Consider the following 26,786-nt stretch of genomic DNA (forward strand, 5'->3'; position numbering starts at 1 on the left):
TTGTTTACAGTAGTGCATAAGAACAGTTGGGTAACCGGCGGCATCCTCAAACTGAGGACAAACAGAGAATAGTAATGGGCGATGGAATTCCCTCTTTCTCTCTAACGGAAAGCTTTCTATCTTGGCAAGGGGACTTCCATCAGATTTGGACTATTCCCTTAAAAACTGTGGTTACTCTTGAGAAGATTTATGACACACACACACACACACACACCGGTTGTTCCTCTCTCCCATGTTGGTACATTATGGCAAGGAAGTATCTCTTTCAACTGGGGCTATTTTGTATAATGGGAGGGGAGGCAAGCAATTTTCTTTGAGGCTGGGCTTGATAGTGTGTAGTGTCAGTGTACAGATTTAGGATCTCAATTTGAGCCAGTTTGCTACAGCGGGAAAATAATCCTGCAGCAACAGTAATGTGAATTATTATGTGGATTAAAATTAATGGACATTTTTGTAGTGGTTGTGTCACGCCCTGGCCTTAGTATTCTTTGTTTTCTTTATTATTTTAGTTAGGTCAGGGTGTGACATGGGGAATGTTTATGTTTTGTTGGTTTTGGGTGTTTCTATGGTAAAGGGGTTATGGGGTGTAGTATATGGGTTTGTGTTGAGTTCAGATGTCTAGCGTTGTCTATGTATGTTTAGTTATCTAGGAGAGTCTATGGTTACCTGAATGAGTTCCCAATTAGAGACAGCTGATTTCGGTTGTCTCTGATTGGGAGCCTTATTTAGGGTAGCCATAGGCTCTCATTGGTTGTGAGTAATTGTCTATGTGATACGTTTGTAGCCAGTGTGTGCACATCGTTGTTTTAGCTTCACGATCGTTTTCTTGTTTTGTTTAGTGTTTAAGTGTTTTTGTTTCGTGTGCCTTCTTAGTCAATAAAAGAAGATGGCATATTTTCCTAAAGCTGCGTTTTGGTCCATCAATCCTCCACACGATCGTGACAGAATTACTCACCATTATAGGACCAAGCGGCATGGAAAGCGGCAACAGGACCTACCTACACAGGATTCATGGACATGGGAGGAGATACTGGATGGTAAGGGGCCGTGGGCTCAACCGGGAGAATATCGCCTTCCTCGTGAAGAGCTGGAGGCAGCTAAAGCCGAGAGGAGGCGATATGAGGAGGCAGCACGGAGACAAGGCTGGAAACCCGTGAGTACAACCCAAAAATTTCTTGGGGGGGGCCTTAAAGGGAGTGTGGCGAAGTCAGGTAGGAAACCTGCGCCTACTCCCTGTACTTACCGTGGAGAGCGAGAGTACGGGCAGACACCGTGTTACGCAGTAGAGCGCACGGTGTCTCCTGTACGCGTGCATAGCCCGGTTCGGTACATTTCAGCTCCACGTATCGGCCGGGCTAGACTGAGCGTTGAGCCGTATGTCATGAAGCCGGCCCAACGCATCTGGTCACCAGTGCGTCTCCTCGGGCCGGCGTACATGGCACCAGCCTTACGCATGGTGTCCCCGGTTCGCCTACATAGGCCGGTGCGGGTTATTCCACCTCCCCGCACTGGTCAGGCGACGGGGAGCATACAACCAGGTAAGGTTGGGCAGGCTCGGCGTTCAAGGGAGCCAGTACGCCTGCACGGTCCGGTATTTCCGGCGCCACCTCCCCGCCCCAACCCAGTACCACCAGTGCCTCCTCCACGCACTAGCTATATGGTGCGTGTCTCCAGCCCTTTACCACCAGTGTTTAAACCACGCACCAAGCCTCCTGTGTGTCCCCAGAGTCCTGTGCGTCCTGTTGCTGCTCCCCGCACTAGCCCTGAGATGCGTGTCACCAGCCCGGTGCTACCAGTCCCGGCACCACGCACCAGGCCTACAGTGCGCCTCAGCCGGCAGCAGTCTGCCGTCTGCACAGCAATGACTGAACTGCCCGTCTGCCAAGCGCCATCTGAGCCATCCGTCTCCCCAGCGCCATCTGAGCCATCCGTCTCCCCAGCGCCATCTGAGCCATCCGTCTGCAATGAGCCTGCAAAGCCGCCCGTCTGCCATGAGCCTGCAAAGCCGCCCGTCTGCCATGAGCCTGCAAAGCCGCCCGTCTGCCATGAGCCCACTGAGCCGTCCGCCAGACAGGAGCCGCTAGAGCCGTCCGTCAGACAGGAGCCGCTAGAGCCGTCCGTCAGACAGGATCCGCCAGAGCCGCCAACCAGACAGGATCCGCCAGAGCCGCCAACCAGACAGGATCTGCCAGAGCCGCCAGCCAGCCATGAGCAGCCAGATCCGTCAGCCAGCCATGAGCAGCCAGATCCGTCAGCCAGCCATGAGCAGCCAGATCCGTCAGCCAGCCATGAGCAGCCAGATCCGTCAGCTAGCCATGAGCAGCCAGATCCGTCAGCTAGCCATGAGCAGCCAGATCCGTCAGCTAGCCATGAGCAGCCAGATCAGTCAGCCAGCCATGAGCAGCCAGATCCGTTAGCCAGCCATGAGCAGCCAGATCTGTCAGCCAGCCATGGGCCGTCCCTCAGTCCGGAGCTGCAGTCCCTCAGTCCGGAGCTGCAGTCCCTCAGTCCGGAGCTGCAGTCCCTCAGTCCGGAGCTGCAGTCCCTCAGTCCGGAGCTGCCATTCCTCAGTCCGGAGCTGCCATTCCTCACCCTGGTGCTGCCCCTTACCCTGGTGCTGCCCCTGACCCTGGTGCTGCCCCTGACCCTGGTACTGCCCCTGACCCTGGTACTGGCCCTTAGTCCGGAGCTGCCATTCCTCAGTCCGGAGCTGCCCCTTAATGCAATGGGGTTAATGTGGAGGGGGGTCATTTGGAGGAAGCCTAGGAGGTGGTTAGGGACTGTGGTGACGTGGGGACCACAACCTGAGCCGGAGCCGCCACCGTGGATGGAAGCCCACCCAGACCCTCCCCTAGACTGTGTAATGGTGCGCCCGGAGTTCGCACCTTAAGGGGGGGGTTATGTCACGCCCTGGCCTTAGTATTCTTTGTTTTCTTTATTATTTTAGTTAGGTCAGGGTGTGACATGGGGAATGTTTATGTTTTGTTGGTTTTGGGTGTTTCTATGGTAAAGGGGTTATGGGGTGTAGTATATGGGTTTGTGTTGAGTGTAGATGTCTAGCGTTGTCTATGTATGTTTAGTTATCTAGGAGAGTCTATGGTTACCTGAATGAGTTCCCAATTAGAGACAGCTGATTTCGGTTGTCTCTGATTGGGAGCCTTATTTAGGGTAGCCATAGGCTCTCATTGGTTGTGAGTAATTGTCTATGTGATACGTTTGTAGCCAGTGTGTGCACATCGTTGTTTTAGCTTCACGATCGTTTTCTTGTTTTGTTTAGTGTTTAAGTGTTTTTGTTTCGTGTGCCTTCTTAGTCAATAAAAGAAGATGGCATATTTTCCTAAAGCTGCGTTTTGGTCCATCAATCCTCCACACGATCGTGACAGGTTGATACACTTTCCAAAAGGGAAAATCAAGTATAACATTTCAAAGTGAAAATTACTAACTTCAGAAGCTTTTTTAAACCTAAAATACACTACAAATATTAAAAATTCCTGCATTTCAGGAAAGTTCTCCTGGATCAAGGTGATCAAATGAATATCTTACACCTGTATCAGTGTATCATTATATAGGCAGTGTAGGAAGTACAGTAGAAAGACACGGTTATCATAACAACAGGAAGAAAGAAACAGACTCCAGCTTGTCATCGGGAAAGTTCTAAGTTATCTTAAAGGCTGGGCATTACAGTTGAGCCTGGTTCTGATAGATGAGGCTGGGTCTGATAGATGAGGCTGGGTCTGATAGATGAGGCTGGGTCTGATAGATGAGCCTGGATCTGATAGGTGAGCCTGGATCTGATAGACAAGGCTTGGTCTAATAGATTAGCCTGGGTCTGATAAATAAGGCTCAGTCTGACAGACGAGGCTGGGTCTGACAGACGAGACTGGGTCTGACAGACGAGACTGGGTCTGACAGCCGAGGCTGGGTCTGACAGCCGAGGCTGAGTCTGACAGAAGAGTCTGGGCCTGACAGAAGAGTCTGGGCCTGACAGAAGAGTCTGGGCCTGACAGAAGAGTCTGGGCCTGACAGAAGAGTCTGGGCCTGACAGAAGAGTCTGGGCCTGACAGAAGAGTCTGGGCCTGACAGAAGAGTCTGGGCCTGACAGACGAGGCTGGGTCTGACAGTCGAGGCTGGGTCTGGTAGATGTGTGGTGACAGTACAGAGCGGAATGAGTCCCTGGTGCTCAGTGATCTAGAAGTGGACCAGGGCAGAGAAATAGTGGGGAATCATCTGGCTTAAGTGGGCAATTAAATAAGAGTGAGTACAGCTGTGTTAAGGACAGAGGGAGGGGAGAATACACAGTATCAACACCATAACCCAATCCTCTCCTCCTCACTTCACTTCTCCTGGATATGGCTGGTGTGTGTGTGTGTGTGTGTGTAACGGTGTTCCTCCTCCTCTTCATACGAAGAGAAGGAGTAGTGATTCGACCAAGGCGCAGCGGGTTGTGAATACATAATGATTTATTTACAAGACGAACTAAACACACAAAGAACACTTGATATATTACAAAACAACAAAACGATGTAGACAGACCTGGACGACGAACTTACATGAAACACGAAGAAATCACGAACATGAAAAATGACTACACAAAATGACGAACGCACGAAACAGTCCCGTATGGTGTAACATAGACACCGACACAGGAGACAACCACCCACAACAAACAGTGTGAAAACACCTACCTTAATATGACTCTCAATTAGAGGAAACGCCAAACACCTGCCTCTAATTGAGAGCCATACCAGGCAACCCTTAAACAAACATAGAAACAGAAAACATAGACTGCCCACCCAAACTCACGTCCTGACCAACTAACACATACAAAACTAACAGAAACAGGTCAGGAACGTGACTGTGTGTGTGTGTGTGTGTGTGTGTGTGTGTGTGCGCACGCTGGGAGGTTGTGTGATTTCTGGGGATTGGCTGAAAGCAGTGATATATCAGACGTATACATGTACCACGGGTATGACAAAAAAATACTTTTACTGTTCTAATTACGTTGGTAACCAGTATATAATAGCAATAACCCATTTCGGGGGTTTGTGGTATATGGCCAATATACCACTGCTAATGGCTGTATCCAGGCTCTCCGCATTGCATTGTGCATATGTTGGCCATATACCACACCTCCTCGGACATTATTGCTGAATCTTGCTCTCTCTATCTCATTTTCTTTCTCTCTCTGTTTGCATTCTTTCTCTCCTTTGTGTCTCTCTTTCTCTCTCTTTCTCCAGTGAAGCAGCCTCCCACCATAATGAAACAGTCATTGAAGGACTACATTGTTGATCCCAGAGATAACATCATCATTGAATGTGAGGCCAAGGGGAACCCCGTGCCAAGGTGAGTTACACACAAATACCCATCCCTCTCTCTGTCCTTCCCTCATCTATCGCCTCCATTCTCCACTCAGCTTGTCATCTCTAATTTCTCACACCCTCTCAGAGAGAGAGAGGGGAAATATTATTAGAGTTAGAATTAGAGACTATTGTCTTTTTGTTTGTGATTGTTTCGTTCTCTCTTCATCCTGCACACTTTCCGACGCCGTTGTTCTATCCCTCCCTTTAACCCCACTGAAGCTGGGTCTCCACTTGTTATCCCTCCCTTTAACCCCACTGAAGCTGGGTCTCCACTTGTTATCCCTCCCTTTAACCCCACTGAAGCTGGGTCTCCACTTGTTATCCCTCCCTTTAACCCCACTGAAGCTGGGTCTCCACTTGTTATCCCTCCCTTTAAGCCCACTGAAGCTGGGTCTCCACTTGTTATCCCTCCCTTTAACCCCACTGAAGCTGGGTCTCCACTTGTTATCCCTCCCTTTAACCCCACTGAAGCTGGGTCTCCACTTGTTATCCCTCCCTTTAACCCCACTGAAGCTGGGTCTCCACTTGTTATCCCTCCCTTTAACCCCACTGAAGCTGGGTCTCCACTTGTTATCCCTCCCTTTAACCCCACTGAAGCTGGGTCTCCACTTGTTATCCCTCCCTTTAACCCCACTGAAGCTGGGTCTCCACTTGTTATCCCTCCCTTTAACCCCACTGAAGCTGGGTCTCCACTTGTTATCCCTCCCTTTAAGCCCACTGAAGCTGGGTCTCCACTTGTTATCCCTCCCTTTAACCCCACTGAAGCTGGGTCTCCACTTGTTATCCCTCCCTTTAACCCCACTGAAGCTGGGTCTCCACTTGTTATCCCTCCCTTTAACCCCACTGAAGCTGGGTCTCCACTTGTTATCCCTCCCTTTAACCCCACTGAAGCTGGGTCTCCACTTGTTATCCCTCCCTTTAAGCCCACTGAAGCTGGGTCTCCACTTGTTATCCCTCCCTTTAAGCCCACTGAAGCTGGGTCTCCACTTGTTATCCCTCCCTTTAACCCCACTGAAGCTGGGTCTCCACTTGTTATCCCTCCCTTTAACCCCACTGAAGCTGGGTCTCCACTTGTTATCCCTCCCTTTAACCCCACTGAAGCTGGGTCTCCACTTGTTATCCCTCCCTTTAAGCCCACTGAAGCTGGGTCTCCACTTGTTATCCCTCCCTTTAACCCCACTGAAGCTGGGTCTCCACTTGTTATCCCTCCCTTTAACCCCACTGAAGCTGGGTCTCCACTTGTTATCCCTCCCTTTAACCCCACTGAAGCTGGGTCTCCACTTGTTATCCCTCCCTTTAACCCCACTGAAGCTGGGTCTCCACTTGTTATCCCTCCCTTTAACCCCACTGAAGCTGGGTCTCCACTTGTTATCCCTCCCTTTAACCCCACTGAAGCTGGGTCTCCACTTGTTATCCCTCCCTTTAACCCCACTGAAGCTGGGTCTCCACTTGTTATCCCTCCCTTTAAGCCCACTGAAGCTGGGTCTCCACTTGTTATCCCTCCCTTTAACCCCACTGAAGCTGGGTCTCCACTTGTTATCCCTCCCTTTAACCCCACTGAAGCTGGGTCTCCACTTGTTATCCCTCCCTTTAACCCCACTGAAGCTGGGTCTCCACTTGTTATCCCTCCCTTTAACCCCACTGAAGCTGGGTCTCCACTTGTTATCCCTCCCTTTAAGCCCACTGAAGCTGGGTCTCCACTTGTTATCCCTCCCTTTAACCCCACTGAAGCTGGGTCTCCACTTGTTATCCCTCCCTTTAACCCCACTGAAGCTGGGTCTCCACTTGTTATCCCTCCCTTTAAGCCCACTGAAGCTGGGTCTCCACTTGTTATCCCTCCCTTTAACCCCACTGAAGCTGGGTCTCCACTTGTTATCCCTCCCTTTAACCCCACTGAAGCTGGGTCTCCACTTGTTATCCCTCCCTTTAACCCCACTGAAGCTGGGTCTCCACTTGTTATCCCTCCCTTTAACCCCACTGAAGCTGGGTCTCCACTTGTTATCCCTCCCTTTAAGCCCACTGAAGCTGGGTCTCCACTTGTTATCCCTCCCTTTAACCCCACTGAAGCTGGGTCTCCACTTGTTATCCCTCCCTTTAACCCCACTGAAGCTGGGTCTCCACTTGTTATCCCTCCCTTTAACCCCACTGAAGCTGGGTCTCCACTTGTTATCCCTCCCTTTAACCCCACTGAAGCTGGGTCTCCACTTGTTATCCCTCCCTTTAACCCCACTGAAGCTGGGTCTCCACTTGTTATCCCTCCCTTTAACCCCACTGAAGCTGGGTCTCCACTTGTTATCCCTCCCTTTAAGCCCACTGAAGCTGGGTCTCCACTTGTTATCCCTCCCTTTAACCCCACTGAAGCTGGGTCTCCACTTGTTATCCCTCCCTTTAACCCCACTGAAGCTGGGTCTCCACTTGTTATCCCTCCCTTTAACCCCACTGAAGCTGGGTCTCCACTTGTTATCCCTCCCTTTAACCCCACTGAAGCTGGGTCTCCACTTGTTATCCCTCCCTTTAAGCCCACTGAAGCTGGGTCTCCACTTGTTATCCCTCCCTTTAACCCCACTGAAGCTGGGTCTCCACTTGTTATCCCTCCCTTTAACCCCACTGAAGCTGGGTCTCCACTTGTTATCCCTCCCTTTAACCCCACTGAAGCTGGGTCTCCACTTGTTATCCCTCCCTTTAACCCCACTGAAGCTGGGTCTCCACTTGTTATCCCTCCCTTTAACCCCACTGAAGCTGGGTCTCCACTTGTTATCCCTCCCTTTAACCCCACTGAAGCTGGGTCTCCACTTGTTATCCCTCCCTTTAAGCCCACTGAAGCTGGGTCTCCACTTGTTATCCCTCCCTTTAACCCCACTGAAGCTGGGTCTCCACTTGTTATCCCTCCCTTTAACCCCACTGAAGCTGGGTCTCCACTTGTTATCCCTCCCTTTAACCCCACTGAAGCTGGGTCTCCACTTGTTATCCCTCCCTTTAACCCCACTGAAGCTGGGTCTCCACTTGTTATCCCTCCCTTTAACCCCACTGAAGCTGGGTCTCCACTTGTTATCCCTCCCTTTAACCCCACTGAAGCTGGGTCTCCACTTGTTATCCCTCCCTTTAACCCCACTGAAGCTGGGTCTCCACTTGTTATCCCTCCCTTTAACCCCACTGAAGCTGGGTCTCCACTTGTTATCCCTCCCTTTAACCCCACTGAAGCTGGGTCTCCACTTGTTATCCCTCCCTTTAACCCCACTGAAGCTGGGTCTCCACTTGTTATCCCTCCCTTTAACCCCAGTGAAGCTGGGTCTCCACTTGTTATCCCTCCCTTTAACCCCACTGAAGCTGGGTCTCCACTTGTTATCCCTCCCTTTAACCCCACTGAAGCTGGGTCTCCACTTGTTATCCCTCCCTTTAACCCCAGTGAAGCTGGGTCTCCACTTGTTATCCCTCCCTTTAACCCCACTGAAGCTGGGTCTCCACTTGTTATCCCTCCCTTTAACCCCACTGAAACTGGGTCTCCACTTGTTATCCCTCCCTTTAAGCCCACTGAAGCTGGGTCTCCACTTGTTATCCCTCTCTTTAACCCCACTGAAGCAGGGTCTCCACTTGTTATCTCTCCCTTTAACCCCACTGAAGCTGGGACTCCACTTGTAGTCCATTCCAGCCTTGTGTAGATCTACAATCTTGTCCCTGACATCCTTGGAGAGCTCTTTGGTCTTGGCCTTGGTGGAGAGTTTGGAATCTGATTGATTGATTACTTCTGTGGACAGGTGTCTTTTATACAGGTAAGAAACTGAGATTAGGAGCACTCCCTTTAAGAGTGTGCTCCTAATCTCAGCTCGTTACCTGTATGAAAGACACCTGGGAGCCAGAAATCTTTCTGATTGAGAGGGGGTCAAATACTTATTTCCCTCATTAAAATGCAAATCAATTTATAACATTTTTGACATGCGTTTTTCTGGATATTTTTGTTGTTATTCTGTCTCTCACTGTTCACATAAACCTACCATTAAAATTATAGACTGATCATTTCTTTGTCAGTGGGCAAACGTACAAAATCAGCAGGGGATCAAATACTTTTTTCCCTCACTGTATTTACTCTCCAGCTCCCTCCTTTTTTTTTCTCTCTTCAGTCCTATCTCCCTGTTGTCCCTCTCTTTAACTCCCCCTTTTCTACTGTCACCCTGCCTTGTCACTTTGCTCTCTCTGTCTTCGTCTGACTGACTGTGACAGTTATACAGGGTGGCAGTCATTATTGTGAGCATGAATAGGCCAGCTCAGCACTGCTCTGCCATCCTGCACCCCATTTCACCCCCCTACCCTCCACCTGGACACCATTCCAATACCTGAACCTTGTCAGCACCCCACCAAACCGCTACCCCATACTCATTGGCACACTTTGCCCTAACCCCCTAAATCCACCACCACTTCTATTCCTCGCTTCCAAACCATCCAGCCACCCCATGACAGCTACCAGCCACCTCATGACAGCATCCAGCCACCCCATGACAGCCTCCAGCCACCCCATGACAGCTACCAGCCACCCCATGACAGCCTCCAGCCACCCCATGACAGCCTCCAGCCACCCCATGACGGCCATCCAGCCACCCCATGACAGCCATCCAGCCACCCCATGACAGCCATCCAGCCACCCCATGACAGCCATCCAGCCACCCCATGACAGCCACCAGCCACCCCATGACAGCCTCCATCCACCCCATGACAGCCTCCAGCCACCCCATGACAGCCTCCAGCCACCCCATGACAGCCTTCAGCCACCCCATGACAGCCTCCAGCCACCCCATGACAGCCTCCAGCCACCCCATGACAGCATCCAGCCACCCCATGACAGCCATCCAGCCACCCCATGACAGCCTCCAGCCACCCCATGACAGCCTCCAGCCACCCCATGACAGCCTCCAGCCACCCCATGACAGCCATCCAGCCACCCCATGGCAGCCATCCAGCCACCCCATGACAGCCTCCAGCCACCCCATGACAGCCTCCAGCCACCCCATGACAGCCTCCAGCCACCCCATGACAGCATCCAGCCACCCCATGACAGCATCCAGCCACCCCATGACAGCCTCCAGCCACCCCATGACAGCCTCCAGCCACCCCATGACAGCCTCCAGCCACCCCATGACAGCATCCAGCCACCCCATGACAGCCTCCAGCCACCCCATGACAGCATCCAGCCACCCCATGACAGCATCCAGCCACCCCATGACAGCCTCCAGCCACCCCATGACAGCCTCCAGCCACCCCATGACGGCCATCCAGCCACCCCATGACGGCCATCCAGCCACCCCATGACAGCCATCCAGCCACCCCATGACAGCGATCCAGCCACCCCATGACAGCCATCCAGCCACCCATGACAGCCATCCAGCCACCCCATGACAGCCATCCAGCCACCCCATGACAGCCACCAGCCACCCCATGACAGCCTCCAGCCACCCCATGACAGCATCCAGCCACCCCATGACAGCCATCCAGCCACCCCATGACAGCATCCAGCCACCCCATGACAGCCTCCAGCCACCCCATGACAGCTACCAGCCACCGCATGACAGCCATCCAGCCACCCCATGACAGCATCCAGCCACCCCATGACAGCCATCCAGCCACCCCATGACAGCATCCAGCCACCCCTTGACAGCCATCCAGCCACCCCTTGACAGCCATCCAGCCACCCCATGACAGCCATCCAGCCACCCATGACAGCCATCCAGCCACCCCATGACAGCCATCCAGCCACCCCATGACAGCCACCAGCCACCCCATGACAGCCTCCAGCCACCCCATGACAGCATCCAGCCACCCCATGACAGCCTCCAGCCACCCCATGACAGCCTCCAGCCACCCCATGACAGCCATCCAGCCACCCCATGACAGCATCCAGCCACCCCATGACAGCCTCCAGCCACCCCATGACAGCCACCAGCCACCGCATGACAGCCATCCAGCCACCCCATGACAGCATCCAGCCACCCCATGACAGCATCCAGCCACCCCATGACAGCCTCCAGCCACCCCATGACAGCATCCAGCCACCCCATGACAGCATCCAGCCACCCCATGACAGCATCCAGCCACCCCATGACAGCCATCCAGCCACACCCTTGACAGCCATCCAGCCACCCCATGACAGCCATCCAGCCACCCATGACATCCACCCAGCCACCATCCACCCAATAACAGCTACCCCATGACAGCCATCTAGCCACACCCTTGACAGCCATCCAGCCACCCATGACATCCATCCAGCCACCCCATGACAGCCATCCAGCCACCCCATGACAGCCATCCAGCCACCCATGACATCCACCCAGCCACCATCCACCCAATAACAGCTACCCCATGACAGCCATCTAGCCACACCCCATGACAGCCTCCAGCCACCCCATGACAGCCTCCAGCCACCCCATGACAGCCTCCAGCCACCCCATGACAGCCTCCAGCCACCCCATGACAGCCTCCAGCCACCCCATGACAGCCTCCAGCCACCCCATGACAGCCTCCAGCCACCCCATAACAGCCTCCAGCCACCCCATGACAGCCTCCAGCCACCCCATGACAGCATCCAGCCACCCCATGACAGCATCCAGCCACCCCATGACAGCATCCAGCCACCCCATGACAGCATCCAGCCACCCCATGACAGCCTCCAGCCACCCCATGACAGCCTCCAGCCACCCCATGACAGCCTCCAGCCACCCCATGACAGCCTCCAGCCACCCCATGACAGCTACCAGCCACACCCTTGACATCCGCCCAGCCACCATCCACCCAATAACAGTCACCCCATGACAGCCATCCAGCCACACCCTTGACAGCCATCCAGCCACCCCATGACAGCTACCAGCCACACCCTTGACATCCGCCCAGCCACCATCCACCCAATAACAGCTACCCCATGACAGCCACCCAGCCACCATCCACCCAATAACAGTCACCCCATGACAGCCATCCAGCCACCCCATGACAGCCATCCAGCCACCCATGACATCCACCCAGCCACCATCCACCCAATAACAGCTACCCCATGACAGCCACCCAGCCACCATCCACCCAATAACAGTCACCCCATGACAGCCATCCAGCCACCCATGACATCCACCCAGCCACCATCCACCCAATAACAGCTACCCCATGACAGCCATCCAGCCACCCCATGACAGCCATCCAGCCACCCATGACATCCACCCAGCCACCATCCACCCAATAACAGCTACCCCATGACATCCACCCAGCCACCATCCACCCAATAGCAGTCACCCCATGGCAGCCATCCAGCCACACCCTTGACAGCCATCCAGCCACCCCATGACAGCCATCCAGCCACCCATGACATCCACCCAGCCACCATCCACCCAATAACAGCCACCCCATGACAGCCACCCATGACATCCACCCAGCCACCATCCACCCAATAACAGCCACCCCATGACAGCCATCCAGCCACCCCATGACAGCCTCCAGCCACCCCATGACAGCCACCAGTCACCCCATGACAGCCACCAGCCACCCCATGACAGCCATCCAGCCGCCCCATGACAGCCTCCAGCCACCACATGACAGCCACCAGCCACCCCATGACAGCCACCAGCCACCACATGACAGCCACCATCCACCCAATAACAGCCACCCCATGACAGCCATCCAGCCACCACATGACAGCCATCCAGCCACCACATGACAGCCACCAGCCACCCCATGACAGCCACCAGCCACCCCATGTCAGCCACCAGCCACCCCATGACAGCCATCCAGCCACCCCATGACAGCCACCAGCCACCCCATGACAGCCACCAGCCACCACATGACAGCCACCAGCCACCCCATGACAGCCATCCAGCCACCACATGACAGCCATCCAGCCGCCCCATGACAGCCATCCAGCCGCCCCATGATAGCCACCAGCCACCCCATGATAGCCACCTCATGACAGCCACCCCATGATAGCCACCTCATGACAGCCGCCCCATGATAGCCACCTCATGACAGCCACCCCATGACAGCCATCCAGCCACCACATGACAGCCACCAGCCACCCCATGATAGCCACCTCATGACAGCCACCCCATGACAGCCACCAGCCACCACATGACAGCCACCATCCACCCAATAACAGCCACCCCATGACAGCCATCCAGCCACCACATGACAGCCATCCAGCCACCACATGACAGCCACCAGCCACCCCATGACAGCCACCAGCCACCCCATGTCAGCCACCAGCCACCCCATGACAGCCATCCAGCCACCCCATGACAGCCACCAGCCACCCCATGACAGCCACCAGCCACCACATGACAGCCACCAGCCACCCCATGACAGCCATCCAGCCACCACATGACAGCCATCCAGCCGCCCCATGACAGCCATCCAGCCGCCCCATTATAGCCACCAGCCACCCCATGATAGCCACCTCATGACAGCCACCCCATGATAGCCACCTCATGACAGCCGCCCCATGATAGCCACCTCATGACAGCCACCCCATGACAGCCATCCAGCCACCACATGACAGCCACCAGCCACCCCATGATAGCCACCTCATGACAGCCACCCCATGATAGCCACCTCATGACAGCCGCCCCATGATAGCCACCTCATGACAGCCACCCCATGACAGCCATCCAGCCACCACATGACAGCCACCAGCCACCCCATGATAGCCACCTCATGACAGCCACCCCATGATAGCCACCTCATGACAGCCGCCCCATGATAGCCACCTCATGACAGCCACCCCATGACAGCCATCCAGCCGCCCCATGATAGCCACCTCATGACAGCCACCCCATGACAGCCAGCCAGCTCTCCTGACATTACAATATGATCCCACTGAACCCACATGATACCCCGCCCCCTCCTTCTTCCACCTGGGGAAAGGGGATACCTAGTCAGTTGCACTGAATGCTTTCAACTGAAATGTCTCTTCTGCATTTAACTCAACCACTCTGAATCTGAGAGGTGCTGTCTTAATTGGTGTCCACATCATCAACACCTGGGGAGCAGTTGGTGGTTAACCACCTTGCCAGCTTGGGGATTCGAATTAGCGACCTTTCGTTTGGTGGCCCAACTCCCGTCCTCTCTCCACATCCCCCTTCTCTCTCCCTCACTCATTCAAAGAGGGATCATTCACTCATTTTGTCCCAAACAGTCCTGTTGGCTTCCATACAACCTCATATAGAGTGTAAGCCATTGTCCTGCTGTAGCTGTAGCTCTGGTCCTACGGCCTTGGTTCTATAGTCTGCCACAGACAGAGCTATGGGACTGGGCTCTCCCCTGCTGTCTTCTCTCCTCCCCTCCTATTCTGCCCTCCCCCTCCCCTCCTCTCCACTCTTCTCCTCTCCACTAATCTCCTCTTTTATCCTGTCCTCCCCCTCCTCTCCTCTCCACTCTTCACCTCTCCTCTCCCCTAATCTCCTCTTCAGTCTTTTCCTCTACTATACAGTTTATGTAAATATGACAGTAAGCATGCTCTATAATCCCCTTCCAAAATAGCAGCCCTAGCAGTTAGGCAACCACATGCTGTAATTATTGGTTAACCAATCAAAAGAGCTTCTGAAAAAAAAAAAAACATTTTGTGTAGTTGCACGGACACAGATTAAGCCTTTTCTCCTGGCCGTAAAAGCATTTCTAATTGGAGAATCTTCTCAAACAGTGCTTTTTATTTCAGAAGTGCTTTGGCTTAATCTGGGTCCTATTGAAGTCGCTCAAAACTCCTTGGTGGTTGAGAAGATCAAGCATTATTCAGTTATGTCGTCAACCAGACTCGGGAGAATTGTTGATGAAGGATGTTGAGATTTCTGACATCACTGACTAATCCTGTTTAACCCCACTATAGATATACCTATGGTATCTCTACGGTTCTGACCCTGTTCTGTTGTGTTCGGTTTGTTTCCATGGTGACTCAGGTTCTCATGGCGACGGAATGGGAAGTTCTTCAACGTGGGGAAGGATCCACGGGTGACGATGCGGAAGCGCTCGGGAACGCTGGAGATTAGCTTCCGGAGCGGAGGGAGGCCAGAGGACTATGAGGGGGAATACCAGTGTTTTGCTTCTAACGACTTTGGAACGGCACTGACCAACAAGATCCTACTACGAGTGTCCAGTGAGGAGTCTGTTAATACACATCCACGCACATACTCACACACACACACACACACACACACACACACACACACACACACACACACACACACACACACACACACACACACACACACACACACACACACACACACACACACACACACACACACACACACACACACACACACACATACACACATAGACATAGACACAAAAAATCAGGAGGCTATATTCTGAAATGTTATAAAGTGAATATGACTTGTAATAAGTATCTCATACACAGGAGGTTGGGGAGGATGGGTGGTAATGACTGGAGCGGAATCAGTGGAATGGTATCAAATACATCAAACACATGGTTCCCAGGTGTTCGATGCCATTCCATTTACTCCGTTCAGGACATTATTATGAGCCATCTCCCCATTATTATGAGCCTCCTGTGATCTCATGTCATCTAAATATCTCTCTCCCTCCCTCTGTCAGAGTCCCCTTTGTGGCCTAAGGAGGTGTTGGAGCCAGTGGTAGTGGGTGAGGGTTCTTCCCTGGTCTTAGCCTGTAACCCTCCTCCAGGCCTGCCCCCTCCACACACCTTCTGGATGAACAGCGGTGAGTCTAGCTCTCTCTCTGTCTCTCTCTATGTCTGTCTGTCCCCCTCTCCCTCTGTGTCCTTCTGTCCCTCTTTATCCCAGTCTTTTGTCCTCTTAGGTGACCGCTCAGCTCTTCTGTCACTTGCTATTTAATGCTATTGCTTTCTTTTCTCTCTCTCCCGCTCTCTCTCCCCTCTCTCTCCCCTCTCTCTCTCCCGCTCTCTCTCCCCTCTCTCTCTCTCTCTTCTGTCTAGAAATGTTTCAAACCTCTCACTCTCAAGATATCCTCACTTTCTTTCTCTCTCGCTTGATCACTCGTTCACTCTCTCTCCCTCCTTTCTCTTTCTATCTCTCTATCCTCTTCTCTAGTGGTGTGTGTTACTGCTGACCCACTGTAATTCTCTGTGTGTGTGTGTAATTATCTGACTGCTGGGTAAAGAGCTGAGAGGCCAGAACCCAAGAGCAGGCAGAAGCCATTTTAAGATCCCAGACTGAAGTAGTCCTTCACGGCTAATGGTGTCGCTATACTCTCTGGACTGTACTCCACTACTCTCACTTCACTAAACCTTTATTAGCCAAGCTAATTATAACCATGCGGCCACTATGAACATAAGACATACAGTAGATAATAGCAATCATAGCATTATGGCACATTGCCCAGTCACAGTTACACACCACCACTACATTTGACCACCGACTGGGGGATGATTGGACCACGCCACCGTCAAGACAACCAGATTGGCCCTGTCACTCGTCTTGGTTACAGTGTGAGTGATCATCTGTCGGGAGCATCTGTGTGTGTTAGGAGTTAACATTAACACAGAGCCCCAGAGTGACAAGTCCCAGTCCCAGTGCTACATCATCACAGAGGATGACAACACTAGAGCTGACCTAGCTGGCACCATGGATATAGAATCCTAGATTGGATATATTGTCTATGGCTGGCCCCACTGGCTACCACTGTGTGTCCTACCACCTCTCGTACTCAATTACACGTTACATACACTCAGCTCCGGTCCAGTCTAGTTAGGAGTTTAAGCCAATGAGACCAGACTACAGTTAGAGTTTAAAGGGTAACGTCTATTTGAGCTTTATCTATGTGGTTGGGACTGACTGTTTTTCAAGTCACATGAGATGTAGGCTACTCCGCTTGGCCAGTCTAGTGGATGCCTCTGAAATTAGATAATGTTATGGTCCATTATGAAGCATACAGTCTAAATGATTTAGGATCTTTCTCACTCACTCCCTTCTCACTCACTCCCTTCATTCTCACCCATATTTACCTCTCTCTCTCCCTCTCTTTCCTCCCCCATCCTTACCTTACTCTCTGATCTCTCCCTCCTTCCTCTCTCTCTACCGCCTCCCTTCTCTTTCTATCTCTCCCTCTCTCCTTTCCCTCACTCCAATCCTCCCTCTTTCCCTCCCTCCCTCCGTCCTTCTCTCCCTCCACAGCCATGATGTCTATAACCCAAGATAGTCGTGTGTCCATGGGTCTGAATGGAGATCTGTATTTCTCTAATGTTCTGGCTAAAGACTCCCACACAGACTACAGCTGCAACGCCCGCTTCCTCTTCACACACACCATCCAGCAGAAGAACCCCTTCACACTCAAAGTGCAGACCAGTAAGTAGGCTACACACACACACACACACACACACACACACACACACACACACACACACACACACACACACACACACACACACACACACACACACACACACACACACACACACACACACACACACACACACACACACTCACACACGTATCCCTACACCCACCAAAAGTCTTTGAATGTAGTCATGTTCTATTCTATTGCTGTGTATGTATAGGATCATCTATTGTATGGTCAACCTGTGTGCCTCACATGAAATATGAGATGTCTCCCTCTAGTGGTGGCCTAGGCCATGACATGTACAGGATGTTATTTTACCAGGACTTTCTCCTTTGTTCCTCAGTGTGTGCTGTTGTGGCTGTGTTCGCTCCTCCAGCTCTGCCACAATTGTTCCTGACAGAGGATTTCTCCACAGTGTCCATCTGTCTGTAAGAAATTGACATTTCTCTTTTTCTGACGCAGGGGAGAAAGCTGCTCAGTGCTCATTTCTGACGCAAGGGAGAAGCTGCTCAGTGCTCATTTCTGACGCAGGGGAGAAAGCTGCTCAGTGCTCATTTCTGACGCAGGAGAGAAAGCTGCTCAGTGCTCATTTCTGACGCAGGGGAGAAGCTGCTCAGTGCTCATTTCTGACGCAGGGGAGAAAGCTGCTCAGTGCTCATTTCTGACGCAGGGGAGAAAGCTGCTCAGTGCTCATTTCTGACGCAGGGGAGAAGCTGCTCAGTGCTCATTTCTGACGCAGGGGAGAAGCTGCTCAGTGCTCAGTGCTCAGTGCTCATTTCTGACGCAGGGGAGAAAGCTGCTCAGTGCTCATTTCTGACACAGGGGAGAAGCTGCTCAGTGCTCATTTCTGACACAGGAGAGAAAGCTGCCCAGTGCTCATTTCTGACACAGGGGAGAAGCTGCTCAGTGCTCATTTCTGACACAGGAGAGAAAGCTGCCCAGTGCTCATTTCTGACACAGGGGAGAAGCTGCTCAGTGCTCATTTCTGACACAGGAGAGAAAGCTGCCCAGTGCTCATTTCTGACGCAGGGGAGAAGCTGCTCAGTGCTCATTTCTGACACAGGGGAGAAGCTGCTCAGTGCTCATTTCTGACACAGGAGAGAAAGCTGCCCAGTGCTCATTTCTGACGCAGGGGAGAAGCTGCTCAGTGCTCATTTCTGACACAGGAGAGAAAGCTGCCCAGTGCTCATTTCTGACGCAGGGGAGAAGCTGCCCAGTGCTCATTTCCGACGCAGGGGAGAAGCTGCTCAGTGCTCATTTCTGACGCAGGGGAGAAGCTGCCCAGTGCTCATTTCTGACGCAGGGGAGAAGCTGCTCAGTGCTCATTTCTGACGCAGGGGAGAAGCTGCCCAGTGCTCATTTCTGACGCAGGGGAGAAGCTGCCCAGTGCTCATTTCTGACGCAGGGGAGAAGCTGCCCAGTGCTCATTTCTGACGCCGGGGAGAAGCTGCTCAGTGCTCATTTCTGACGCAGGGGAGAAGCTGCCCAGTGCTCATTTCTGACGCAGAGGAGAAGCTGCTCAGTGCTCATTTCTGACGCAGGGGAGAAGCTGCCCAGTGCTCATTTCTGACGCAGGGGAGAAGCTGCCCAGTGCTCATTTCTGACGCAGGGGAGAAGCTGCCCAGTGCTCATTTCTGACGCAGGGGAGAAGCTGCCCAGTGCTCATTTCTGACGCAGGGGAGAAGCTGCTCAGTGCTCATTTCTGACGCAGGGGAGAAGCTGCTCAGTGCTCATCCATTCTTACAGCGCTCTTGGAACTGGAAATCAACCCCTCTGTAAAACATGTGTTGAAATTGCATTTTATTTACATTTTGTGCATGTGAATGTGTATGTACAGGAGTGTCTCTGTGCATGTGTTTTCATCCTTACAGCCGTGTGTGTGTGTGTGTGTGTGTGTGTGTGTGTGTCTGTGTGTGTGTCTGTGTGTGTGTCTGTGTGTGTGTCTGTGTGTGTGTCTGTGTGTGTGTCTGTGTGTGTGTCTGTGTGTGTGTGTGTCTGTGTGTGTGCCTATGTCTGTCACACACACACACACACACACACACACACACACACACACACACACACACACACACACACACACACACACACACACACACACACACACACACACACACACCCTGTATCTAATTAATTGCCCATCACTTGGAGGATTGGACAGAGTAAATCTTCTCCTCTCCTCCTGTGTATCATAAAGCCCTTAACCCAAGCCCATTCCACAGTCAGCCCATAGCCAGAGAGGGAACCAGTGGCATATGTTCTTACTGCCTTGGCCCTGGGGAGTAGGCCTGGGAGTGATGGCATGTGAGGGGACTCTCATAGGGACAGAATGGGGACAGCCCCCAACTAACCCCCTATGGGAAGGTTGTGTAAGAGATAGGCTGAGTAAACAGGGATTATCCTAAATTATGCAAATAAGAGCATTTCTGTTGATGATTCATTGTTCATTCATTCATTATTATAAGCATGCAGATGCAAATGTACACACATGCGTGTTCACACACGGAGAGCGAGCATAGGAGATGGATAGAGCTGCACCACCTGTCATAATGAGTATCTGTTACACACATGCGTGTGCACACGTGGTAGTAAGCTTGTCACTGGGGGCCAGGCCTAGTTTTCTTCTTGGGTCTCAGTGCACCATGGGAGGCTATCGATCAAGCATGGCTATTGGCTACACTTTGCCATGGCTGCGCATTGCCATGGCTATAATGTCACCATAGCTACTTGTCACGGTGATGGCGTGCATACAAGTAACAGCCAAAATGAAGCTAACACCAACATAAAGTGTCTCAATAGGGCGTTGGGCCACACTGTTAGAATAGAAAGTCTCAAAACACCATGATTGTGTAATGAAACCATGAAAAGTAGTTCACTTAAGCTGAGCTCTTTTGTTTGGTGGGTGTTTGACTGTAAACCCAATGTAAGTGTTTTAATACTCAGAATGTGTTTTAAAACAGAAATGAAGTACTCTGAAACACCCAAAGTGATTCTTCAACCTGAAAATGTGTGTTTTTAAGATAGTGTTGTGAAAACACTTTTTGAGGTTTCAGTGCATGTAAAAGCAGCATCACACGACACACAAACTGTGTTTTTCATACAGTCAATGGTTTAGAAATGCAAATGGATAATAGCCTAAATATTGATCGATGATAAGTCCCTATGCATTTTTGTTGTTGAATTCCACCTTTATTTTTTTCAATGCTTTAGACAGTTTAGAAACCGGAGGGGCAGTAAAATTGAATTTTACCCACTCAACCATACAGCCACATTGTAAAAAATCATTCTGGAGTGAATTAAAATTGACAAAAAAAACAACTAACATATATTTAATAAAAATGTATGAATAGAAGTGGTGCAGAGCTAGTGGTCTAGCGATAACACTAACTAGTTCCATCTTAGACAGGTCACCCCTCTCCCCACCAAAGCCCGGGGTTCAATTACCCGCTGCAACCCTACAATCTGTTTCTTCCACTAATCTGTGTCTCCTCTGTCATTTCATAACTGTCTCCATAAAGTGTCAAAATACCACAAACATATCTTTAAAACTTTTAAATACCCTTAAAATACCTTTATGTTAATTTAATGTAAGAATATATCTAACTGAATTTGTTGCTCAAAATGAATGTGTCTTTCATGAGGATAACCAAAAAGAGAATTAATTGAGTGATTGAACTCATTGATTTTATCTCACCTTGCATTTACTTTATTTAACTAGGCAGGTCAGTTAAGAACAAATTCTTATTTACAATGGCAGCCTACACCAGACAACTGTGCGCCACCCTATGGGACTCCCAATCACAGACAGTTATGATCAAGCCTGGATTTGAACCAGGGTGTCTGTAGTGACACCTCCAGCACTGAGATCCAGTGCCTTAGTCCGCTGCACCACTCGAGAGCCCTTTCTTGCATTTCTTATCTTGCCACATGACTTTGTTTATGGAGGATTGTGGGTAAATCAAATTGTTTAGACTGTATGATTCTTTCATACAATCTTGTATGCATGTTTGAAGAAAGACAGGTATATTTCCATATTAGTACTAAGCTAGATGTCCCATGAGGTGTAATGAATCCTGATGAATTGACGTTCAATGAGGACAGTATCCATTGCCACACATGATCATCAATGGAAGAGGCAAGTGCAGAATCCTCAGTTCTTGCAGTTCAATATCCAGTTACTGATGGTGGTTTGAACACGGTGCTTGACAATCCCTGTCAAAACAGTATAAAATGGCAAATGATGAAATACATAGAACAATGATAAACATAAAGACACTTCAGAAAAAGGGATCTAAATCTGCACTAGAAAGAATTCAAAACAGCATCATGCTGTTTAGAAGCTTTAGAAAGAGGAAACATCATCATATTGTTTAGAAGCTTTAGAAAGAGGAAACAGCATCATAGTGTTTAGAAGCTTTAGAAAGAGGAAACAGCATCATATTGTTTAGAAGCTTTAGAAAGAGGAAACAGCATCATAGTGTTTAGAAGCTTTAGAAAGAGGAAACAGCATCATATTGTTTAGAAGATTTAGAAAGAGGAAACAGCATCATAGTGTTTAGAAGCTTTAGAAAGAGGAAACAGCATCATAGTGTTTAGAAGCTTTAGAAAGAGGAAACAGCATCATATTGTTTAGAAGCTTTAGAAAGAGGAAACAGCATCATAGTGTTTAGAAGCTTTAGAAAGAGGAAACAGCATCATATTGTTTAGAAGCTTTAGAAAGAGGAAACAGCATCATAGTGTTTAGAAGCTTTAGAAAGAGGAAACAGCATCATAGTGTTTAGACGCTTTAGAAAGAGGAAACAGCATCATAGTGTTTAGAAGCTTTAGAAAGAGGAAACAGCATCATAGTGTTTAGAAGCTTTAGAAAGAGGAAACAGCATCATAGTGTTTAGAAGCTTTAGAAAGAGGAAACAGCATCATAGTGTTTAGAAGCTTTAGAAAGAGGAAACAGCATCATAGTGTTTAGAAGCTTTAGAAAGAGGAAACAGCATCATAGGGTTTAGAAGCTTTAGAAAGAGGAAACAGCATCATAGTGTTTAGAAGCTTTAGAAAGAGGAAACAGCATCATAGTGTTTAGAAGCTTTAGAAAGAGGAAATATCATCATAGTGTTTAGAAGCTTTAGAAAGAGGAAACAGCGTCATATTGTTTAGAAGCTTTAGAAAGAGGAAACAGCATCATAGTGTTTAGAAGCTTTAGAAAGAGGAAACAGCATCATAGTGTTTAGAAGCTTTAGAAAGAGGAAACATCATCATATTGTTTAGAAGCTTTAGAAAGAGGAAACAGCATCATAGTGTTTAGAAGCTTTAGAAAGAGGAAACAGCATCATAGTGTTTAGAAGCTTTAGAAAGAGGAAACAGCGTCATATTGTTTAGAAGCTTTAGAAAGAGGAAACAGCATCATAGTGTTTAGAAGCTTTAGAAAGAGGAAACAGCATCATAGTGTTTAGAAGCTTTAGAAAGAGGAAACAGCATCATAGTGTTTAGAAGCTTTAGAAAAAGGAAACAGCATCATATTGTTTAGAGGCTTTAGAAAGAGGAAACAGCATCATATTGTTTAGAAGCTTTAGAAAGAGGAAACAGCATCATAGTGTTTAGAAGCTTTAGAAAGAGGAAACAGCATCATATTGTTTAGAAGCTTTAGAAAGAGGAAACAGCATCATAGTGTTTAGAAGCTTTAGAAAGAGGAAACAGCATCATGCTGTTTAGAAGCTTTAGAAAGAGGAAACAGCATCATAGTGTTTAGAAGCTGTAGAAAGAGGAAACAGCATCATATTGTTTAGAAGCTTTAGAAAGAGGAAACAGCATCATATTGTTTAGAAGCTTTAGAAAGAGGAAACAGCATCATAGTGTTTAGAAGCTTTAGAAAGAGGAAACAGCATGTTTAGAAGCTTTAGAAAGAGGAAACAGCATCATATTGTTTAGAAGCTTTAGAAAGAGGAAACAGCATCATAGTGTTTAGAAGCTTTAGAAAGAGGAAACAGCATGTTTAGAAGCTTTAGAAAGAGGAAACAGCATCATAGTGTTTAGAAGCTTTAGAAAAAGGAAACATCATTATATTGTTTAGAAGCTTTAGAAAGAGGAAACAGCATCATATTGTTTAGAAGCTGTAGAAAGAGGAAACATCATCATAGTGTTTAGAAGCTTTAGAAAGAGGAAACAGCATCATAGTGTTTAGAAGCTTTAGAAAGAGGAAACAGCATCATATTGTTTAGAAGCTTTAGATAAAGGAAACATCATCATATTGTTTAGAAGCTTTAGAAAAAGGAAACATCATTATATTGTTTAGAAGCTTTAGAAAGAGGAAACAGCATCATAGTGTTTAGAAGCTTTAGAAAGAGGAAACAGCATCATATTGTTTAGAAGCTTTAGAAAGAGGAAACAGCATCATAGTGTTTAGAAGCTTTAGAAAGAGGAAACAGCATCATAGTGTTTAGAAGCTTTAGAAAGAGGAAACAGCATCATAGTGTTTAGAAGCTTTAGAAAGAGGAAACATCATCATATTGTTTAGAATCTTTAGAAAGAGGAAACAGCATCATAGTGTTTAGAAGCTTTAGAAAGAGGAAACAGCATCATAGTGTTTAGAAGCTTTAGAAAGAGGAAACAGCGTCATATTGTTTAGAAGCTTTAGAAAGAGGAAACAGCATCATAGTGTTTAGAAGCTTTAGAAAGAGGAAACAGCATCATAGTGTTTAGAAGCTTTAGAAAGAGGAAACAGCATCATAGTGTTTAGAAGCTTTAGAAAGAGGAAACAGCATGTTTAGAAGCTTTAGAAAGAGGAAACAGCATCATAGTGTTTAGAAGCTTTAGAAAAAGGAAACATCATTATATTGTTTAGAAGCTTTAGAAAGAGGAAACAGCATCATATTGTTTAGAAGCTGTAGAAAGAGGAAACATCATCATAGTGTTTAGAAGCTTTAGAAAGAGGAAACAGCATCATAGTGTTTAGAAGCTTTAGAAAGAGGAAACAGCATCATATTGTTTAGAAGCTTTAGATAAAGGAAACATCATCATATTGTTTAGAAGCTTTAGAAAAAGGAAACATCATTATATTGTTTAGAAGCTTTAGAAAGAGGAAACAGCATCATAGTGTTTAGAAGCTTTAGAAAGAGGAAACAGCATCATATTGTTTAGAAGCTTTAGAAAGAGGAAACAGCGTCATATTGTTTAGAAGCTTTAGAAAGAGGAAACAGCATCATAGTGTTTAGAAGCTTTAGAAAGAGGAAACAGCATCAAAGTGTTTAGAAGCTTTAGAAAGAGGAAACATCATCATATTGTTTAGAAGCTTTAGAAAGAGGAAACAGCATCATAGTGTTTAGAAGCTTTAGAAAGAGGAAACAGCATCATAGTGTTTAGAAGCTTTAGAAAGAGGAAACAGCGTCATATTGTTTAGAAGCTTTAGAAAGAGGAAACAGCATCATAGTGTTTAGAAGCTTTAGAAAGAGGAAACAGCATCATAGTGTTTAGAAGCTTTAGAAAGAGGAAACAGCATCATAGTGTTTAGAAGCTTTAGAAAAAGGAAACAGCATCATATTGTTTAGAGGCTTTAGAAAGAGGAAACAGCATCATATTGTTTAGAAGCTTTAGAAAGAGGAAACAGCATCATAGTGTTTAGAAGCTTTAGAAAGAGGAAACAGCATCATAGTGTTTAGAAGTTTTAGAAAGAGGAAACAGCATCATAGTGTTTAGAAGCTTTAGAAAGAGGAAACAGCATCATCTTGTTTAGAAGCTTTAGAAAGAGGAAACAGCATCATATTGTTTAGAAGCTTTAGAAAGAGGAAACAGCATCATAGTGTTTAGAAGCTTTAGAAAGAGGAAACAGCATCATGCTGTTTAGAAGCTTTAGAAAGAGGAAACAGCATCATAGTGTTTAGAAGCTGTAGAAAGAGGAAACAGCATCATATTGTTTAGAAGCTTTAGAAAGAGGAAACAGCATCATATTGTTTAGAAGCTTTAGAAAGAGGAAACAGCATCATAGTGTTTAGAAGCTTTAGAAAGAGGAAACAGCATGTTTAGAAGCTTTAGAAAGAGGAAACAGCATCATATTGTTTAGAAGCTTTAGAAAGAGGAAACAGCATCATAGTGTTTAGAAGCTTTAGAAAGAGGAAACAGCATGTTTAGAAGCTTTAGAAAGAGGAAACAGCATCATAGTGTTTAGAAGCTTTAGAAAAAGGAAACATCATTATATTGTTTAGAAGCTTTAGAAAGAGGAAACAGCATCATATTGTTTAGAAGCTGTAGAAAGAGGAAACATCATCATAGTGTTTAGAAGCTTTAGAAAGAGGAAACAGCATCATAGTGTTTAGAAGCTTTAGAAAGAGGAAACAGCATCATATTGTTTAGAAGCTTTAGATAAAGGAAACATCATCATATTGTTTAGAAGCTTTAGAAAAAGGAAACATCATTATATTGTTTAGAAGCTTTAGAAAGAGGAAACAGCATCATAGTGTTTAGAAGCTTTAGAAAGAGGAAACAGCATCATATTGTTTAGAAGCTTTAGAAAGAGGAAACAGCATCATAGTGTTTAGAAGCTTTAGAAAGAGGAAACAGCATCATAGTGTTTAGAAGCTTTAGAAAGAGGAAACAGCATCATAGTGTTTAGAAGCTTTAGAAAGAGGAAACATCATCATATTGTTTAGAAGCTTTAGAAAGAGGAAACAGCATCATAGTGTTTAGAAGCTTTAGAAAGAGGAAACAGCATCATAGTGTTTAGAAGCTTTAGAAAGAGGAAACAGCGTCATATTGTTTAGAAGCTTTAGAAAGAGGAAACAGCATCATAGTGTTTAGAAGCTTTAGAAAGAGGAAACAGCATCATAGTGTTTAGAAGCTTTAGAAAGAGGAAACAGCATCATAGTGTTTAGAAGCTTTAGAAAGAGGAAACAGCATGTTTAGAAGCTTTAGAAAGAGGAAACAGCATCATAGTGTTTAGAAGCTTTAGAAAAAGGAAACATCATTATATTGTTTAGAAGCTTTAGAAAGAGGAAACAGCATCATATTGTTTAGAAGCTGTAGAAAGAGGAAACATCATCATAGTGTTTAGAAGCTTTAGAAAGAGGAAACAGCATCATAGTGTTTAGAAGCTTTAGAAAGAGGAAACAGCATCATATTGTTTAGAAGCTTTAGATAAAGGAAACATCA

The 26,786-nt window shown here is 48.2% G+C and overlaps 1 protein-coding gene across 20 annotated transcripts in view; it reads left to right on the forward strand.

Annotated features, from left to right (window-relative positions):
• LOC129815253 (neurofascin-like) overlaps positions 1 to 26,786 on the forward strand; it is a 171,518-nt gene that overhangs the window by 96,350 nt on the left and 48,382 nt on the right. For 15 of the 20 annotated variants that reach the window (XR_008753404.1, XR_008753403.1, XM_055868869.1 and 12 more), the window contains 4 exons: positions 5,238 to 5,343; positions 15,275 to 15,471; positions 15,933 to 16,055; positions 17,489 to 17,659. Coding sequence is in view for 18 of the 20 variants with exons in the window: in XM_055868869.1 (XP_055724844.1) it covers positions 5,238 to 5,343; positions 15,275 to 15,471; positions 15,933 to 16,055; positions 17,489 to 17,659 (597 nt within the window). In the remaining 2 variants the exon portion in view is untranslated. Of the gene's footprint in view, positions 1 to 963; positions 1,154 to 5,237; positions 5,344 to 15,274; positions 15,472 to 15,932; positions 16,056 to 16,426; positions 16,804 to 17,488; positions 17,660 to 26,786 lie in introns of those variants that run through there. The other 5 variants (XM_055868877.1, XM_055868874.1, XM_055868875.1 and 2 more) reach the window with 3 other exon arrangements.

This window comes from Salvelinus fontinalis, chromosome 18 (genome assembly GCF_029448725.1).
Source record: "Salvelinus fontinalis isolate EN_2023a chromosome 18, ASM2944872v1, whole genome shotgun sequence".
In the NCBI taxonomy this organism is placed as follows: Eukaryota; Metazoa; Chordata; class Actinopteri; order Salmoniformes; family Salmonidae; genus Salvelinus; species Salvelinus fontinalis.